Here is an 18,863-nt window from a genome sequence, read left to right as displayed (position 1 = left end):
TACGATTATTCTGGAAGCAGAGGGAAAGGATATGTACACACAGATTGTGACGTATTGCTAAAATAAAAATGTAGACGATGGGACAGTATAAGTAGTTATCTACCTAGAATTTTTATCCAGATCTCCCAAGGAGCTGAGTGTGGCATATATGGTTCTTCCTTCCCCCCACACTCACTCTCACAACAAGACTGAGAGGTGGGCAAGGCCAAGAGAGAACAGGAACAGTTTCCCAGACCCTACACCGACACTCTCATCACTATTCCACACTGGCTATGTAGTACAAGTCTGGAGACTTAACCACATTTTACTACATAGCCTTATCATGAATTACTGAGATATCTCCACACTCTCATCTTTCTTCCCAGCTGCCCCACAGCAGCCATTCTGGGAATGGATTCCTGTGCCTGATAACTGCATTCCTGAGCAGCTTTCTTCCTCTTCGCCACTGAAGGCTTAAGAGAACTTGAGATTCTCACCACAGCTCCATAAGTGTTTATCAAAGATAAAAGTATGACGTGACTGTGCCGAGTCACACTCTGCTTCAGTTATTCAGGGTTTACTTGACACCTGAATTCAGGTAGCGCTGCCAGGGATTCATTGTTCACAACAAGAAATGGATCATACCAGGCCACCAGTTACTTTAGCCCTTCTGTTTTGACAAAGCCACTGGGGACAAGCCCAAGGTGCTTCCCAAAGGCTTGCATTCCAGTGGCTGGAAAACAGGAGCCCAGGGGTCAATCCCCAGGGCACATTCTTTGTGTGAAATCTCTGCGGCCCAAGATGTCTGCCAGGCTTGAATGAATTCACAACAAATTGGGAGAGAATAAGCTCAGCAGGAGGCAATCCTTAAACAAAACCCATGATGAGAAAAGGAAAAAGAAACCTTCTTCTGAAGGGGTGGGGGAGGCTTTCTAAGGCTGAATTGGGGTCAAGAGATTGGATCACACCTGCGTGACCCAAATCACACATGAGAACATTCAAACATTCAAAGATATCCCTCCCCTTTATCAACGGTGCGATCTTCAATGTGTTTTCTTCCTATATTTTCCCCTTGACTCAGGACAGCTCCATAACATATAGTTACCACACACCTTCATTGATAGTTATTCATGTTGCCACCCAGGGGAAACAGATCCTCCTGCCTCCTGACGGGGCATGTCCCTACAAATGTTGCACATTCCTCTTTGATGATGCAGGGCCTGCCTTTCCATGCTGAGATTCAGCCTTGGCACACATGAGGCAATATGAAGGGGAAAAGTGACACTGAGCGCATACAGACTGTTCTTCCTTTACTATGGATAAAGTGACATACACCATGCATTTGACAAACTGACCTATTATTTATATTTATTTATTACTTTCAATTTATATCCCGGCTTTAGATTCAGGTGGGTAGCTGAGTTGGTCTGAAGCAACAGAACAAAGTTTGAGTCCAGTGTCACCTTTAAAATCAACAAAGATTAGTTCTGGGCACCTTTAAGATCAACAAAGTTTAATTCTGGGTATATGCACACGAACGCTTATACCCAGATTAACACTTTGTTGGTCTTAAAGGTGCCACTGGACTCAAACTTTGTTCTATTAATTTAGATATTTATATTCAGTTTTTCTCCTCAATGGAGAGTCAAAGTAGCCGCCCTTCCTCCACTTTATCCTCAGAACAACAACCTTGTGAGGTAGGTTAGGCTAAGAAATCGATGAGCCCAAAGTCACCCAAGTGAGCTTCTGTGACAGAGTAAGGACTCAAACCTGTGACCCCCAGATCCTAGTACAACACATTTAACCATGATACCACCCTGGACTCCCATCTTATCTCACCACTGAATAATCACTACAAGCGGCACAAAAACTCCAATTTGGAAAGCACAGGAAAGACTCCCTTCCTTTTAGAACGACCTAGCGTTAGTTGCCTGTGGGATGGTTTATGACTTTTTTTATTTTCAATATCAATCCACTAGAGCTGTAGTCCAGCCTTGAAAAAAGCACCCGAGGTCTGCCTCAGATAAAACATACCCTATAATACTGCAGGACAACCCAAGGTTCGCTTCCGATTTAGAACAACTGAAAAGCGTGACATAAATGAATAAAATAAAGAGGGTAGGAAAAATGATAAAAAAAATAAATTCCCAGGGAGCCGAATCCCTGGTGTGCGGGATGCTGCTCGGTCCCATGCCCCAGGAGAGCCCCATATACACCTAAGGGACGCACATCCGCCTCTGCACCTGATGAAGGGAGCCCTTCACACTACGAAGCGCAGACGCGCGGGTATAATTTTTGTGCGCCTTTAAGGTGCCCCTGGGACTCCCGCCTGCTTTTGCCACAACGTTGTAAAGAGGGCTACTACCCATCTGGAACGGGACTTTCCTCCTCCCGTGGAGCGCGGCGAGGAGGATTTCCTCTCAGCCCGCGTGGGAAGGACTTACAATCTCCAGCACCATGAGGATCCCGGGCAGAGTCCTCAGGAAGTCCCTGTCGTAAGCGAGGGCGCTGGAGGTGGACGCGAAGTTGACCGTGAAGGAGCTGGCGGTGGTGGTGACGGTGTGCGGGCGAGGGCGCTGCAGCTGGGGCGGCGGCAGCGGCTGCTGGTGGTGCTGCAGGTGGTGGTGGTGGTGGGGCTCGTGGGGTTCCATCTTCCGCCGGGCGAACCACAACTCCCAGGGGGCCACCGGCGCCCGCCCGCGCCCCTCCTCAAGGGCTCTGAAGAGCGGCCCCGCGGCGTGGCCGAGGGCTGTGCGGTGCGGTGCGGGAGGCGCGTTGCGCGCGGGGCCGCTCGGGAAGGTCCGGCAGCGCCAAGGAGACGGCGAGCGAGGCAGAGGCGGCTTTGTGTGTGGCGGCGCCGCCCGCGAGGAGGCTTCGCTGGGTTCCAGGGGGCAGAGCTAAGGCCGGAGGGGGCTGGAACCCGTCTCGGGGCGGGCGAGAGGCGGGCCCTCCCAACCACCCCCTCACATGGCATTGTTGTCGTTTCCAGGGTGGAAGGGAGGTGCGCTGCCCAGTTCCCCCACGCGGAATGGGTCTGCTCGTTTTAAAGCTCAGGCTGTACGGTTTCGGATCCACTTAACAATCGCCCCGATGGCCGAAAGGTCGAAAAGGCATTATAAAGCCGCTTGAGGGGGGACCGCCTGATGTGCGCATACCACGCAGGCGGTGGTTGGGTTTCACACGCAAAGTGTATGCCAGTGTACGTGCGAGGCTACTGATTTGGGTGATGTGCTTTAAATGCGCTGGGGTGGTGCTGTTTTTGGAGGGGCACGTTACTTTGAAACTTAAATTCATAAACGTTACTTTGTATTGCATTTTTTACTTAAGAGCGTGTTTTTAGAAGGGTTGACAGGTGCTACTACAAATAAATCAAGTGTATTACTGGGTCTTTTGAATCTAGGGTTGTATTACGGGGCCTGTATGCATGGTGGGCCCTGACCTGGATAGCTTGACTTGGACTTCGCCCCTTTCAGAATGCAAGTTCTGCATCAGCTGCCCTGAGCCCCTGCCAGATCTCATGCCCTATTTTGCTACTTTCAGAAGTAGTGATTTTTGTGAGTGAATCGCCTATGGAAAAAGTAATGCTGGGGTAGATCACCATGTGGTGGTGGTGGTAATGAATGTGAAAACTGAAACACATTTAAAAAAAAAAAAAAAGTACATAGCACAGTCCTTCAAGAAGTTGAATTTCAGAATAGAGATGGAGACCTGGAAAAGTGGATGCACCAGCTCATCAAATCCACCTTACTCATCAAAAGCAAAGCAGGTGTCCTGAGCTGGATAGCCCAGGCAAGCCCAGTCTCATCAGATCTTGGAAGCTAGTAACGGGTTCCCTTGCTCGAAAGCCAGTCGAATCCGACTCTAGGGATGCGGTGCTCATCTCCGTTTCCAAGCCGAAGAGCCAGCGCTATCCAAAGACATTTCCGTGGTCAAGTGGCCGGCATGACTAGATGCCAAGGCGCACGGAACACTGTTACCTTCCCACCGAAGCGGGACCTATTTATCTACTTGCAATTTCTTGCTTTCAAATTGCTAGGTTGGCAGGAGCTGGGACCAGAGACAGGCGCTCACTCCGTCATGCAGCACTCAGGTCTCGAACTGCTGAACTACCGACCTTCCAGCCTGCAGTTCAGTGTCTTAGCCACTTGACCCACCATAGCCCCTAAGCAGTGTCAACTCTGGCAAGTACTTGAATGGGAAACCTCCTTGGAATACCAGAAGTGGGGGCAGGCCTTATTCAGACATCTCTCACCTCCAGGTCCCCGGTAAGGGTCATTCACCAGAGGTCAGCATGGCTTCCAGGTACAAGCACACACAATTTAAAAAAAAAAAAAAAAAAGGAAGGAGTCACTTCTCTTCTGTGTTAAATTTCTCTGTTTGTTTTCACAGAAGGACTAAACACTATTTAACAACCTCTATGCGGCCTTTCCCTTCCACAAGCAGTTTTTACAGAAGGACTAAACACTATTTAACAACCTCTATGCGGCCTTCCCCTTCCACAAGCAGATTCAGGTTTACAGACAGGTACGTGTACAAACTCACCTCAGTGGTGGCACAAAGACGTTAAGAAAGTCTTGTTAGAAATGGATGGGCATGGGGTAAATCCAGCTGTTCCCAGTCGTTTTCTTTCCAGCCCGGGATGCGGGACAGGCTCAATGGCAAACTGGGAGACTAAAACAGCCCTAGGGAAAGCTAAGCCAAATGGCACATCTGCTGCCAGCTTCTGGGTGAGCCTACACCTGACCTTATCATCGCTGTGGCCTGGGTCCATGGGATGCAGCTGCTGTGGTGCTGTCGGTCCCTCGGGGACTGCCTGGCTCTGCTGGCTCCTGGCTTCCAGTGGCCCTCCGGGGCAGCAGCCCACCAGGAACTTTCCCAGGAAGTTCAAGAGCCAACCTGCTCCCTTCTCCTTCGCAGCTGTTAATGCAAGCCACACATCAGAGCCTTGAGAAGATCTTCTTCAGATCCCCTGAGGCTGAACATGTGCTTTCCTTGCCTGCGTACTGATGGTGTGACTATGGCCCAAGGGAGAGTAACATCCTGGTTGTTGTTATTTGTGTTTTTTTTCTGAATAAGGAGGGACTCTGTATTATCCCCCTCAGCTCTGGAACATAATAGCCCTACAGACATTCTCAGGTGTATAGGAGAGGAGTGGGGGGTGGAGCATGAGCACCTGTGCCATTGTGCAAGTGTGCCAGACCTCCACGCTTTGAATTTTCTACCTGCACAGGGAGCCTAGGAGGCAGTAGAACTTAAAAATGTAGCCATTCCCACCATATATAGGCTGAGATAATGTGATCTGTACACCACTAAACAGAAAGGTATAAATTGAATGATTTGCATCTATTGTGTCGTATGTTTTAAACACAGACCACTGCAGATATGATGCCCAATGTGTGGACGTGGAGCATATTAAGGGACTGTGACCAATGCTCCCTCTAAGCTGTGGAGTCTTGTGAGCAAAAATTCTATTTTGTGAGCTACTGGCATTAAAGTTGTGAGCAGGCGATTTGGCTGCTGCATAAATTGGTTTGCTCTGGAGCCATCCTTCCTGAGCTAAGACAAAAATGTGTGAGCCAGAAGCTCAAAAACCGTGAGCTAGCTCACACTAACTCAGCTTAGAGGGAACATTAACTGTGACTGTCAGGCATTGCTATGACCCCCTCCTCCACAGGCGTACAAAAGACTGCCTGCATAATGCTTATGAGTTTGATAGAAATCTTCAGATTACTTATTCCTATTTCTGTCTCTCGCTTTGCATGAGAGCCACTTGAAGAAATACAATGGTGCACTCAGCATATAAAACTGGGGGACTGGGGTCCACTTGTGTGACTCATAAATGATGGAATATAATTCCATTGTCCAGCCCTTGAAGCTCCTACCCTTCAAGGATTTCATTGGAGAAGTAATTTGTTTCCCACAGTCTGTGCTTTGTGCACTGAGGGCTAAGTACGCCGTCACTTTTAGACAACAGAAATAAATTGCTTTCAGAATAGAAGAGCAGTTCTTTGTTTACTCCCAGCAGGAAATTTGGCACATATTTCACAAACTGGCAAGGGTTAATGTAGCTTTCCTAAACATATCAAAGCAATTATCCCACCAGGAAATGTTTCCTACCTGACTGCCATGCTGCATTTGAGTCCCACTGACTGAAATTCTGCTAGAATTAGATGCCTAGTCCCTCTTGCAGTTCTTTTAAATGGTACCCCTGGGTAGCCATCTGGCACTCTTAATTTGCAGGTTTCCTTCCAGCAGACAGATCCTTGCAAAAAAATAAGTTCCAGCCAATGTAACACCTCACTAAAGTTCACTTAGCAGCCACACATCTAAGACAATAATGTTTGCTACTTAGCCTATTGTATCTTGAAGAGGCCTGGAGTCTTCCAAGAGTCGCTCTCCCCCCCCCCTTCTGTGTCTTGTTACTTTGAAGAGCAAAACAGAAAATTGTTGAGACCCACTGAGCAAGCCTATATTTTCTTACATGTAGATAGCATCAGAGACAAAATAATTGAATACTGCAGCTTGAACAATCACCCTTTTATTGCTGTGCGGTCAGAACGAAAGCAGGGGCCCATTTACCTTATTTCCATAATGGACCTTTCAAGGAAGAGAACAGCAGGATCAGTAGAACTCAAATGAACACTTAAGTCTATATTTACCTGAAACTGTACGTCACCACACACTGAAATTATAAGAGCAAGCATGCCCCAATTCTAATGCAGCACAACGTACATCTATCTGAAGCATCACATACTAGTGTGGTGTAGAGTATAGGGGCCGTGATCCAGAAAAAAATACTGTCCAACTGTCAACAGGGAACTCTTGTCAAGATGTGCACGACTTACTGCCAGAGGAAATCAGCATAGCTTGTCTAGACAAAAAATTGCAGGAGACATACTCTTGAGATGACCATGAGAAGACGTGGATGGATTCACTACCTACAAGGGTCCTACCAGGATGTCCTACCAGGGTCTTTAAATAACCCAGAATGCAGATGAATTACCATTAATTATGCAATTGGTGGTGGTAGAAAGTGTCGTCCAGTCACAGGTGATTTATGGCAACCCCCTAGGGTTTTCAAGGCAGGAGACAAACAGAGCTGTCTCGCGGAGGCACTTCCATTGTGGATGGTTCCTTCGGCTATTCCACAAGAGCACCTTCTGGTACAGGTGTAGTAGAACTATCCCCCACTTGGGCTGCAGGAGATGGTGTCATGGGCTGTTCTGAGCATGTTGGCCTGGTCATTCAAGAAGTGTGCATGAAGACGAAAGCTTATACCTTTAATAAAACTTTGTTGGTCTTAAAGTTGCCACTGGACTTCGTTCATGCAAGTTGGAGTTACTCCTGAGCCCCATAGCTGATTGATGTGAAGGCACCACAGTGTGCTGGGTGATACTTCTACTGTGTAAGATAAAGGACCTGTCTGGTGGTGGATAATAGCAGGGCACCACTTGTAATCATGTGCCAGCACTGCCTGACCCAATTGCAGCTGACAGGGTGCGCTGCATCCTCTGACAGGTGGTTGACCAAATTGTTGCTTCTCTACATGCATATGTAACTCAGGCTCAACAAATCCAGATGTGAGCATAGATGCCTCCCTGTAAACAGCATTGCTAGTGACTGACCAGTGGTGGCATGAGGAACAATAATAAAAACTGTGCTAGCTGCTGCTACAAAGAGCCATAGCTTTCAAGGCTCATTTCAAGGTTTGTACAAATCTTTCCACCAGTCCATTTGTGGTTGGGTGATACGATGCAGGTTTGTTTATTTATATTTATTTATTTAATCTGATTTATATTGTGCCCTCCCATGCAAGCGGGCTCTGGGTGGGTCACAACATATTAATTCAATACATAGAATAATTAAAAACATTTAAGAACAATACATGAACAACAATAATAAAATTCTAATCAGATCTAAGATGGAAGCCATTTCAGGTGTCCAGGTGCCTCCTGAAGGAAGCTACCCAGGTGATCATACAGAGCGACCCATTGCCTGACGATGCTTTGTTGTTCTCTAGAGCAGGGCAGGTTGGAATGGGCATTGTACACGGCAGCAATACAACCATGCAAGCAGTGTAAACGGGAGGCCAAGATTGATTAGATGTCTGCCACCTTACCGAAGGCCTGGTGGAAGAGCTTCATTTTACAGGCCCTGCGGAACGGTAATAAGTCCTGCAGGGCCCTGATCTCCAATAGGAGTGTGTTCCACCAGGTTGGGGCCCTTGTTGAAGCTAAGCAGATATCTTTCGGGTTGGGGGCTACCAGAAGGTGTTGTTCAGCTGAGCGTAAAGCTCTTCGGGGCACATATAGAGAGAGTTGGTCCCATAGGTATGTTGGTATCTGGCCACTTAGTTATATGATGAATGTCATAGTGGTGCATTAAAGATTTAAAGTTCTCCAGGGTAAACTGTGGACCGTTATCACTCACCACTTGCTCTGGCAGACCTGCCCGGGCAAAATAAACCCCACGGAATTTCAATTGTCTGTGTAGTGGTTGTGGATTTCATGCAAAACACTTCAGGCCATTTTTAGTGGGCATCTGCAGCTATCAGAAAGATCATTCCCAGCAGTGGCCCTGCAAAATCTATTTGTATAAATTGCCATGGGGGTAGACAGCCACTCCCATGGGTGAAGAGGAGTAGGGGTCGGCTGTCATTGCACTTGTTCACTTGGGACATTGCAGAGGTAGCCGCTCTATGTGCTGATCAAGTCTGGGCCACCAAACAGAACCCTTTGATAGGGCTTTAATCTTGATGATGCGAAGATGACCTGTATGAAGCTCTTCTAGAACTCTCGGGTGCAGTTTAGGTGGTATGATCACTTGGATGCCCCATGTTAGACATCCTTGATGTATTGTAAGTTCTCCCCTGTGAGCGTAGAACTGTATGAGGTCTGGATCATCAGAATACCTCCAGCCATTGACTGTTGCTTCATAAACTTGAGCTAAGACAGGATCGTTCTTAGTTTCATGTTCAACCATACCCTGAGTTATTGGACCGCACTCAAGCTGAAACAGGTTGACAAAGAAGAAGAAGAAGAAGAAGAAGAGATTGGATTTATCCCCCGCCCTTCACTACTCAAAGGTGTCTCAGAGCGGCTTACAAACACCTTTCCCTTTCTCTCCCCAAAACAGACACCCTGTGAGGTAGGTAGAGCTGAGAGAGCTCTTGACAGAAACTGCTCTTTTTCAAGAACAGCTCTTATCAGAACTACGGCTTGCCCAAGGTCATCCAGCCAGGTGCAAGTGGAGGAGTGGGGAATCAAACCCGGTTCTTCCAGATTAGAGTCCACGCACTTAACCACGACACCAAATACTTAACTGATTCCATCTCTTTCTCTGGATCTGTGTCAGATGCTACTGGTAAATGTGAGAAGCCATCTGCATTTGCATATGTTCCTGTACCCTTATACTCTATATCACAAGCATAACCTGCTAAAAAGAGAGCCCAGAGTTGCATTCAAGTGGTAGCCGTAACAAAGATTCCCTTCCGTGGATTCAGGATAGAAACTAGAGATAGGTGGTCAGAGGAGAGTGAACTGCCTTCCATAATGATGTTTATTATTTCTTTACACCCCAAACCAGATTTCAGGCCTCCTTGTCAATCTGAGCATTCTGCTGTTGACAGTGATCTAGAGGCAAAAGCTATTGGTCTTTCTTGTGGGAAATCATGTGGGAAATCACTGCCCCAATTCCATGTGGTGATGCATCACATGCTAATTTTAGGGGCAAGAATGGATTAAAATGAGTGAGCAATTTATCCAATGTAACCGACTTCTTAATCTGTAAGAAAGTTTCTTCACAGGCCTGTGGCCCTCTCTACTGTGACCCTCCTTTCTGCAACAAACAAGTTAGGGCAGGGGTGTTGAACTCATTTGTTATGAGGGCCGGATCTGACATAAATGAGACCTTGTTGGGCCAGGCCATGTGTATCATAAAATGTAATGCCAGGTAGCGGAGATATAAACTTTATAAAGGACACAAACACAAAGGTTTTTTTTTTACTTAATATAAAACATGCTTAAAACATTAGCACTCTTGCAATATTTTGTTTATTTAACAGTGTCTGATAACTGACACCTCTTGCTCTGAATTATTGCATCAAAATGTCTATGCTGTTGCAATCTGAGTATGCTGTTCAGGTGCGTATCTGTATGCTGCAAATTTATGATGACGCAGCAGCAGCAGAAATGGAAGAAGAAGCCGAAGACAGCCAGTTCCACTGCAGGCCTGATATAAGCCCTCCGGGGGCCTGATCCGGCCCCTGGGCCGTATGTTTGACACCCCTGGTTTAGGGGATGTAATAGCTTGGCCAAATATGGTATAAAACAACTATAATAATTAACAAAGCCTAGGAATTATCTAAGTTGTGATACGTCCTTGGGGCCAACACCACCCTAGTTTTCTCTGGACACTTATGTAAACCTTGTGCAGCTATCATATGTCCAAAGTAGGCTATTGAGTTCTTAAAGAAGTCACATTTTGCCCAGTTGGCCCTTAGCCCATATTTTTGTAAGCATTTAAATACCATTTGTAGGATTTTTAGATGCTCCTTGTCACTTTCACCTGTCACAATAATATCATAGAGGTAACACTGTGTTCTTAGGATACCTTGTAAGACTTGATCCATTGCTCTTTGTCACATAGCTGGAGCGGTTGCAATACCAAACACTAGTCTATTGTACTGATACAGACCCTTGGGTGTGGTGATGGTCAGGTATGCCTTGGAATCTTCTTCCATTTCTGTCTGCAAATAAGCCTGTGACAAATCAATCTTGCTGAATCGTTTGCCTCCTGACAGATTGGCAAATACACCCTCAATTCATGGCAAAGAATAAGTTTCCATCTTTAACAGGGGATTTATGGTACCCTTAAAATCCCCACAGATCTGTACTGCCCCGTTTTTAAAAAAACTGGAACTATGTGAGTAGCCCATTCACTCCAGGCTACCTTGGAAAGTACTCCTTCCTTTTCCAAGCGATCCAATTACGTATCCACCTTGGGGCGAATGCTGTAAAGGACAGGCCATACTATGAAACCTTGCCTGTGCATTGTCAACTATCATCAACCTTGCTTTTATACCCTTCAGAGTGCCTTTACCATCTTTGAATACTTCTGATGCTTGATTTAAAAGCTTTTCTGACTTGTCCTGGACTTGGGTCACTGGTATGTGTGAGTCAGTATTCTGCATCTGTATGAATTTCCAGTCCATGGGTAATCTCTGTAATAGGGTTGCCAAATCGTTGTTACCTTGCGGCGGCAGGCTCCTGTTCGCCCCTCAAATGGCTGTGGCCCCGCCCCCAGCGTGCCCGGCGTCATCACGTCACATCCGGTTTTCCCCGGGGCCCAATTCTGCGGTGGCGGAAATCGGGCCTCCAAAGCGGGGGGAAATCCGCCCCCTGGGGGGATTTGGCAGCCCTACTCTGTAACCATTCATGTCCCCACAATGTTGGACAAGCCTTCTGGACAACAAATAAATCTAATAAACTTTGGTTGTTATTGTATTCCATGTTAACAAGTATCACACCCAGGGGCACTACAACACCAGGTTTAACATCTACACCCGGCTTAACACCAGCATTTAACATCTACAAAGGTTTATATTTGGCATGTGGGATAATAGACACTGAGACCATGTGTCCAATTCCATGTTCAGCACTTTTCCAGCTACTGGTGGTGTTAACCAAATAGCCGATTTGTCTATTTTGCTCATTTTGTATACTTCTGGGCTTGCTAAACCACTTTCACAGTCTGAGTTACTACTTGTATCCATAATCACTGCATGGATTCTAGCATTTTTCATCTTATGCCGCAGTGTAAACTTTATTTCATTCTTCATCATGCCACACACTCTCTGAAGATGGTCCCTTTTATTGCCCTTCCTGCAGTATACATCTTTGAATCTACACTCAATAGGGGAGTGGGAATCATCCCCACACTTACAACATGGATGGGTGGCACTAGCAGGATGTTCAGCAGCCATTTTGTGCACCCCTGATTCATCTTTAGCACTCCTTTGGAGCTCCAATATATCCCGGGCTGCTGTTTCCACTGCTACGACGATTTCTGCCGCACATTTAAGAGCCAGATTTCCCTCAGTTTAGAAGTCTCTTTTGTATGCTCTCGCTGTGCAGACCACATACAAATTTGTCTCTTAATGCATCATTAAGTCCTTCCTTGAAATCACAATGTTATGAACGTTTTTTTATTATTATTATTCTGCAGCAAATGAGGAAACAGATTCATTTCAAGCTAGTGGCGTTTGTGAGATCTAAATCTTTCTGCTACAACCAGGGGCTTGGATGACAAGTGTTGCTGAGCAATTTGCACTATTTCCTTAACATAACTTACTTGCAGGCTTCTCTGGCGCAATCGAATTATGAACAAGGCTATAGGTTTTCCCTCCCACTGTGTTTAACAGGGCAGCAACATATTTTTCTGGGGGAATCTTACTAGCTTCAAGGTACTATTCCAGTCTTTCAATATAAGTAGGCCAGTCTTCTCCAGCCATGTCAAAGGCCTTCATTTATCCAATACAGCCAGCCATTTAGTGTTGTTTCACTTCTCCTTACAGTTCTGTATCATAAAAAGCCCTTTTCAATCCCACCTTCATTGCCAGTTGTAAGTTATTTGCAATGGTAGCAACTAGCAACCTCTTCCATTACTCTCACCCAAGGCTGAACTGGGAACTGTTTTTACTAAGACACGCCATTCTCAAAGTAAAGCGTAATGCAAGACACAAAACAACAGATGTAACAAAAGAAGCAACTGTGTGAAACATGACTGCAGATTCACTTAGACACAGGGGTCATTGGGGGGGGACGCGGGGGGACGCCATCCCCCCAGGTGAGGTGCGGGAGGGCGGGGCCTGGAGCTCCCTGCTGGTGCCCGCTGGAGGTCGCCGCCGGCTGTGGGGAGGACACACTTCCGGTGATGTCAGGGGGTGTGGCATATGCTAATGAGTTATGCTAATGAGCCCCCTAGCTCTTTTTCTACGAAATGACCCCTGCTTAGACACATTCAAATACATAATGGTATGCAAAATGCTTTAGGCTCATTTTGTAAAATCAATTCAGATTTTAAATGTACAGATGAGGGAACTGAAGTGGAGTCATTTGCCTGGTTCCTGATCAGGGGGTTGTCTTCCAATCCAAGCCACACAATAATATAACCCTAGTGGTTCTCACTGGGAGCACTCTTGACCATTCTTTCCAGATGACTCCCAATACATCCACACAAAGCACATTTATTTATTTCTAGGCTGCCTGTCTCACAAAGACTTGAAGCAACTTATAAGAACTAAAAAGCAACAATCAAGATAATAAAAACCTTTTGCAACTTTCAGCAAATATTAAAAACTACAATAATATCCACTTCATAGGAATGCCCTGCCAAAATATCCATCTTATATATTCTATAGAACAATATAGAACATTGGTGTGTCTGTCTGCGTTTCCCCCCCTTGCAGGGTGCTTTCTGGCAGTGTTGCAAAAGTTTTGGAGCACTGTGAGTCAACAAGCTACAGACCACTTTTGGGAGTCTGGGGCAGTGATGCTATTGTGTAGTGGGTTGACCGCATGACGAGGTGGCTGCGGCCCGCATAACATCTTGCACGCTACACTGGTACACAACAACGGACTAAGGGGAATGGCTGGTGGGCCAACTATATACACATATGGGGACACCCCCTAGGTCCAATTGGTGAGTTTGAATCTCCCGCCACTGTCCCATTGGTCCCCCAGTGGAGAGACCAGGAGCCTTGTCCCCATTGTTCTTCCAGAGTCAAGCTCTGGGGTATTCGCTGGCCCCTGGTGGCAGTCAGCGGACACAACAGATGCTCTGTATTTTCGGTGCTTGGAGGGCAACAGTGGGAGGGCTTTGGAATTCTGGCCCTGCTGGTGGACCTCCTGGTGGCACCTGGGTTTGGGCCACTATGTGACACAACGTGTTGGATTGGATGGACCACTGGCCTCATCCAACATGGCTTCTCTTATGTTCTTATGTTCTTAGTAGTAGTCAGTTCTCAGACTTTTGAGAACTGATATGGCATAATTTTTAGAGCAGGGATCCCCAACCTTTTTGAGCCTGTGGGCACCTTTGGAATTCTGACACAACATGGGGAGTGCAGCCACAAAATAGCTGGTGCAGGAGGCAGAGCCAACCACAAAATGGCTGCCACAGCTTACCTTTAGTCACACAGTGAAAATCCTTGTTCTGTAGTGGTACGTAGCTGCTGCCAAAGAGCATTTTTGAAAATCTGCACAGCCAATCAGAAGCCTTTCTGGGGAAAAGTCCTATCTGGGCTTTCTAAAAACACTTATGGGCACCAGGAAAAGTGTTGGTGGGTGCCATGGTGCCCGGACCCCTGGGTTAGGGTACTGCAATATGCTCTTTGAAATTGTAAGAATTAATTGTATACTTTTGCTGGTTTGAATGTATGAATACAGTATAAAAATGGTAAGTAATTAACAGGATGCTGATTTTTAATAGAGTATTGAAACACATAGGTAGAATGCAAGGCCAAACAAACAAACAAAAAGATCCACCCTCTCTGAAACCTGATCTGTGCTCTGATAACTCCCCAACAACAAAGAAGTGTTGTCATCTTTTGATTAAACCTTTCCTGTCTGGTGTGAATGGAAGTTATGCAAGGAAAAGCATACTGGAGATCAAGCAGCAGGATAATGAAGTTCTCTGAGACACTGACCAGCGTGTGTGCACAGGTGTGTTAAAAATGCACTATGAGAATCTTATTATATCTGAAAGATTGGCCATTTCTTGGGCTCAGAATGGTCAGCTGATGATTCCTATTAAGTGTTAGGAGACAGTCCCCTGATAGCTCTGTTGAGTATCCATGACAGCTTGCAAGATGTGACCCCATCCAGCTGGCAGAAGGAAGAGGGAGGGAGGGAGGGAGGAGGAAAAGAAACAGCAGGTTTTGAGCTGGGAACAGACACAGAGAAGTAGACAGTTGTCAATTGGCTGAAGCACCTTGGAGATGCCAGGATCTTTCTCTCTGGAGAAACAATGTGAGAAGTGAATCTGCTGCCCCATAGGGATGAGTCTTTGCTTCCACCTGTGCTTTACTTGTTTATAGGTAAATAAAACAAATATTATGGGGAAAATACCTCTTCTTCAAGGGGAAACAACCCAGAGAGTGTTGCCACTAGATCTTCTTACTGCTTGGGGAAGAAGGGAGTACACAACAATACAGAGAAAGTTTCTCATCTTCCTTCAGAGTGCTTATATTCAATACCATCTGAGAGAAGGGGAAGGGAATAGGAGGGAAAGTATACCAAAAATTCCAGTAAAAGTACCCTACACTCCAGCTGTCACTATTTGTCAAGTTAAGTGTCTGTTTTCTGCTAGCCAACCCAGATAAATCACTGCCCGTCCTTTATCTTTTCAGGAGATGGGGGATTTGTGTGACTTTTTCCAACTGTGTGCACATATGCACTAGAGTCGCCCTTCTTCAGGATGTCATTCTTCACTAAGGACCCATCCAACAACACAGCTTGTCATTTTGTGCTGCAACTGGTGAGGTTCATTTTAAATATGAGAACACATTAGAATCCTTGTATATCTTTAAGCAAAGGAACACACAGACTGACTGCATATAGACATAAGCATGGGAATGAGCCTTGGAAGTCTACAGAGATCGGTTCCCCTGGAGGAAACGGAAGTCAGACTCTTTGGCATCCCATCCCCTGCTGAGTTCCATCCCCTCCCCAAACGCTACCCTCCTACATTAGCAAATCTCCAGGAGTTCACCAAGCTGACATTGGCAAAAGCCAATTAACTCTTGTTCCTGTAAACTACAGGTTGTGTGCCCCAGTTTACATGCTACTGGACCTCCTGGGTTTCCCCCTTATTTTTTCCTGGACCTGTTTGGTGGCAGCACGGTGGGTGGGAAAGTCCAGTCCTGCCCGGATGGGTGCTATTTTCCTTGCCCCACTGCCTGCAGTGGCCAACCCTCAGCAGAGCTTCCTGCTATGAGTTTGTTCAAGGATGCAAATGGTCATGCCACAGTCTTCCTTACAGTGGAGGATTATTATGGGGGAGTGTGTGCTGTGTTCCCTTTGTTCCCTTCTTTGTGTTCTGCTTGTGAGCACTGGTGGAGGATGATTGTGTGTTCTCATTGGCTGCTTCCATGCCTTGCTGTCCTGGGAATGTCCTTGACTGTGCCAGGATTGTTGGGTGGTGGCCGGGATGCTGTGGTCTCTGGTGTAAGTAAGTAAGTAAGTAAGTTTATTAAGAACAGTCATAAGACCAGCAAAATAGACCAAATGGTCTCTGGTGCCATTGCTGTGCTATCTACATCTTTATTTATTTAATTAATTCAATTTATATTCCACCCACCCTGCAAGCGGGCTCAGGGCGGATCACAGTAGAATCCTAGAACACATAAATAGAATTTACAGAATAATAATTAAAAACAATTTAAGATAGCATAGATTTGTTTTAAAAAACACCCACAAAACAGGTTGCACTATTTCATTATATACATTAGCAGGGCTATTTTTGGGCAGGAACACACAGGAACCGGCTGGCTCCTGAGTTGGCCACACCCAGTAGGAACTCATTAGCATAATAGGCCACACCTAACAGCAGACACTCATTTGGATTGGCTACATTAGGGGTGTGTGGCCTAACACACAAAGAAGTTCCTGCTACAAAAAAAGCCCAGGGTTTTGACAACAAATTAAACAGAATAAGAAGCAAAAGGTGGGTGTGGTTGGATGACCACACTTCTGGTAACATGTGGGGTGTGGCCTAATATGCTAATATGCTGTGCTGTCAGGGGTGTGGCCTAATATGCTAATGGGTCTCTGCTGTTGGGTGTGGCCTATTATGCTAATGAGTTCCTGCTAGGCTTTTTCTACAAAAAAAGCCCTGTACATAAGTTTCAAGTTGGCACCATTGGGTCTCTAAGATCTTATTGGTCCGAGCCATACACACAGCACCAGTTGCAATAGAGAAACACAAATGAGGCATTGCCACCAAACATTAGAAATCAAAATCAAAGGAAGCTGTTTTCTTAAAGCTTGCTCTTGTGTGAACAATTTGCTTATTACCCACTGACTGAATTCTGGTTCAAGCAGCTGCGGGAAAAATCAGTTTTCCACAACAGAAAAGTGCATTTGTTTGTGGATAAATTCTCTGAGGCCAAAGAGGTTGAGATCTTCCTCCTCCAGTGATCTCCATACAACAAACAGGCTGAATTTTCAAACAACCTTCAGAACTTTGGAGCTAGTTTTAGGCAGCTCACTGACAATTAATGGTTGACCTTGGGTCCTGTCCTTTGCTGTTCAATAGGGCAGGCGAGGATGAGAATTCTTAGATTAAAGATAGACTGTAAAAACATACTTGTCCTATAAGGGTATCAAAATATACTTCAGTATTTGAGGGTCATGGAAAGGAAAGTTGTGTACTGCCTTAGCACATGCCTTAGTATTAATGCATATACATATGCCTGCATGCACTCAGAGACACACAGGGCAGTGCAGTTACCCGAATCTGAAATCATTGATTTATATGAGCTTAGACCAGAATCACTTTGTATACGATTGCACTGACAGTATATCAACCCATCCATTCCAGTTTAGAGGTCTTTAGACACCAAGATGGTTATACTAACAAAATCTGAACAAAAAACAAAATTGGGGCTGTGAATACCAGGGACAGGGAAATAGAGACTGTATATAGGGGTAGTAGTAGTAGTAGTAGTAGTAGTAGTAGAAGAAGAAGAAGAAGAAGAAGAAGAAGAAGAAGAAGAGTTGGATTTATACCCTACCCTTCGCTCAGAGCGGCTTACAATCGCCTTCCCTTCCTCTCCCTGCAACAGACACCGTGTGAGGTAGGTGGGGGCTGAGAGAGCTTTTTCGAGAACTGCCCTTGAGAGAACAGTTGAGAGAACTGTGACTGACCCAAGGTCATCCAGCTGGCTGTATGCGGAAGAGTTTTGCGGGCAATAAAAACCAGTTCTCCAGATTAGAGTCTGCCAGTCTTAACCACTATTCCGAATTGGCTGTTACTTTTATGTAAGAACATTAGAAGACCCCTGCTGGATCAAACCAGTGGTCCATCTAGTCCAGCATCCTGTCTCACACAGTGGCCAGAAGATAAAAAAATAGGGCTAAGGCCGATGGTGCAAAGTCAGGTTAAAATAGATACTTTATCACTCAAATTTCCAGAAATTCCCTACATGTTTCGCCAACAGGCTTCATCAGGGGAATCTGTAATATATAACTACACCCTGAGTTTATATAAGTATAGTTAAAATTATATGAATAAGATATTGCATTAAAGGTTAAAATCCAGGTCCTAAAATATCAGTCACATACAAAAGCGCTAGAACGAGAGCTTATTCTGTCCTCGAGACTGCATGAGGAAGAGAAACTCCTTGTAAAGAACAGAGATGAGATAAGGCTGTCCAGCACCCAACAGGGTTTGGCTCAGAATTAAAGAAATCTCTTTACTGTACCTAAATGACTGTTACCAACCTGTTTGTCTTGCAGTAGTTCTTCAAAAGTGGTAGAAGATCAGTAGGTAAGTGTCACTGGAAGAACTTTACTATATTCTTGCATCCCATTGATGTAATCTCTCCCATTTTTTGTTACAGAAGTTGATGCAGTTCTAAAGACGCATTTAACCCTCTAGGTGTCAGTGTCTGGAGCCTAACAGTCCAGTCTGCTTCTTTTTCAGCAGCAGCCCTTCATTTTTGCAAGTTAATTTCTGCACAGCCCACAAAATAAAATCAGAGGGACTATGATTATTTTAAATGTTTAGCCAATGGGGCACTTGTTTTTTTAAATTTTACATTACTTTTGCAGTCTACTATGCATGTTCTTAGGTGGCTGTGGTGGCTCAAGTGGTTAAGACGC

The 18,863-nt window shown here is 45.5% G+C and overlaps 1 protein-coding gene across 1 annotated transcript in view; it reads right to left on the bottom strand.

Moving 5' to 3' along the window:
• The window catches only part of CMTM8 (CKLF-like MARVEL transmembrane domain containing 8), a 45,711-nt gene extending 42,904 nt beyond the window's left edge, over positions 1-2,807 (bottom strand). Inside the window, exon 1 of the mRNA XM_015418406.1 lies at positions 2,424-2,807. Within this exon, the coding sequence (XP_015273892.1) occupies positions 2,424-2,630 (207 nt within the window). The 5' untranslated portion in view covers positions 2,631-2,807. The remainder of the gene's footprint in view (positions 1-2,423) is intronic.
• Positions 2,808-18,863: the final 16,056 nt, after the last annotated feature.

Source organism: Gekko japonicus, unplaced genomic scaffold, assembly GCF_001447785.1.
Source record: "Gekko japonicus isolate JY-2015 unplaced genomic scaffold, Gekko_japonicus_V1.1 scaffold106, whole genome shotgun sequence".
In the NCBI taxonomy this organism is placed as follows: domain Eukaryota; kingdom Metazoa; phylum Chordata; class Lepidosauria; order Squamata; family Gekkonidae; genus Gekko; species Gekko japonicus.
This window is presented reverse-complemented; position numbering and strand designations above follow the sequence as displayed.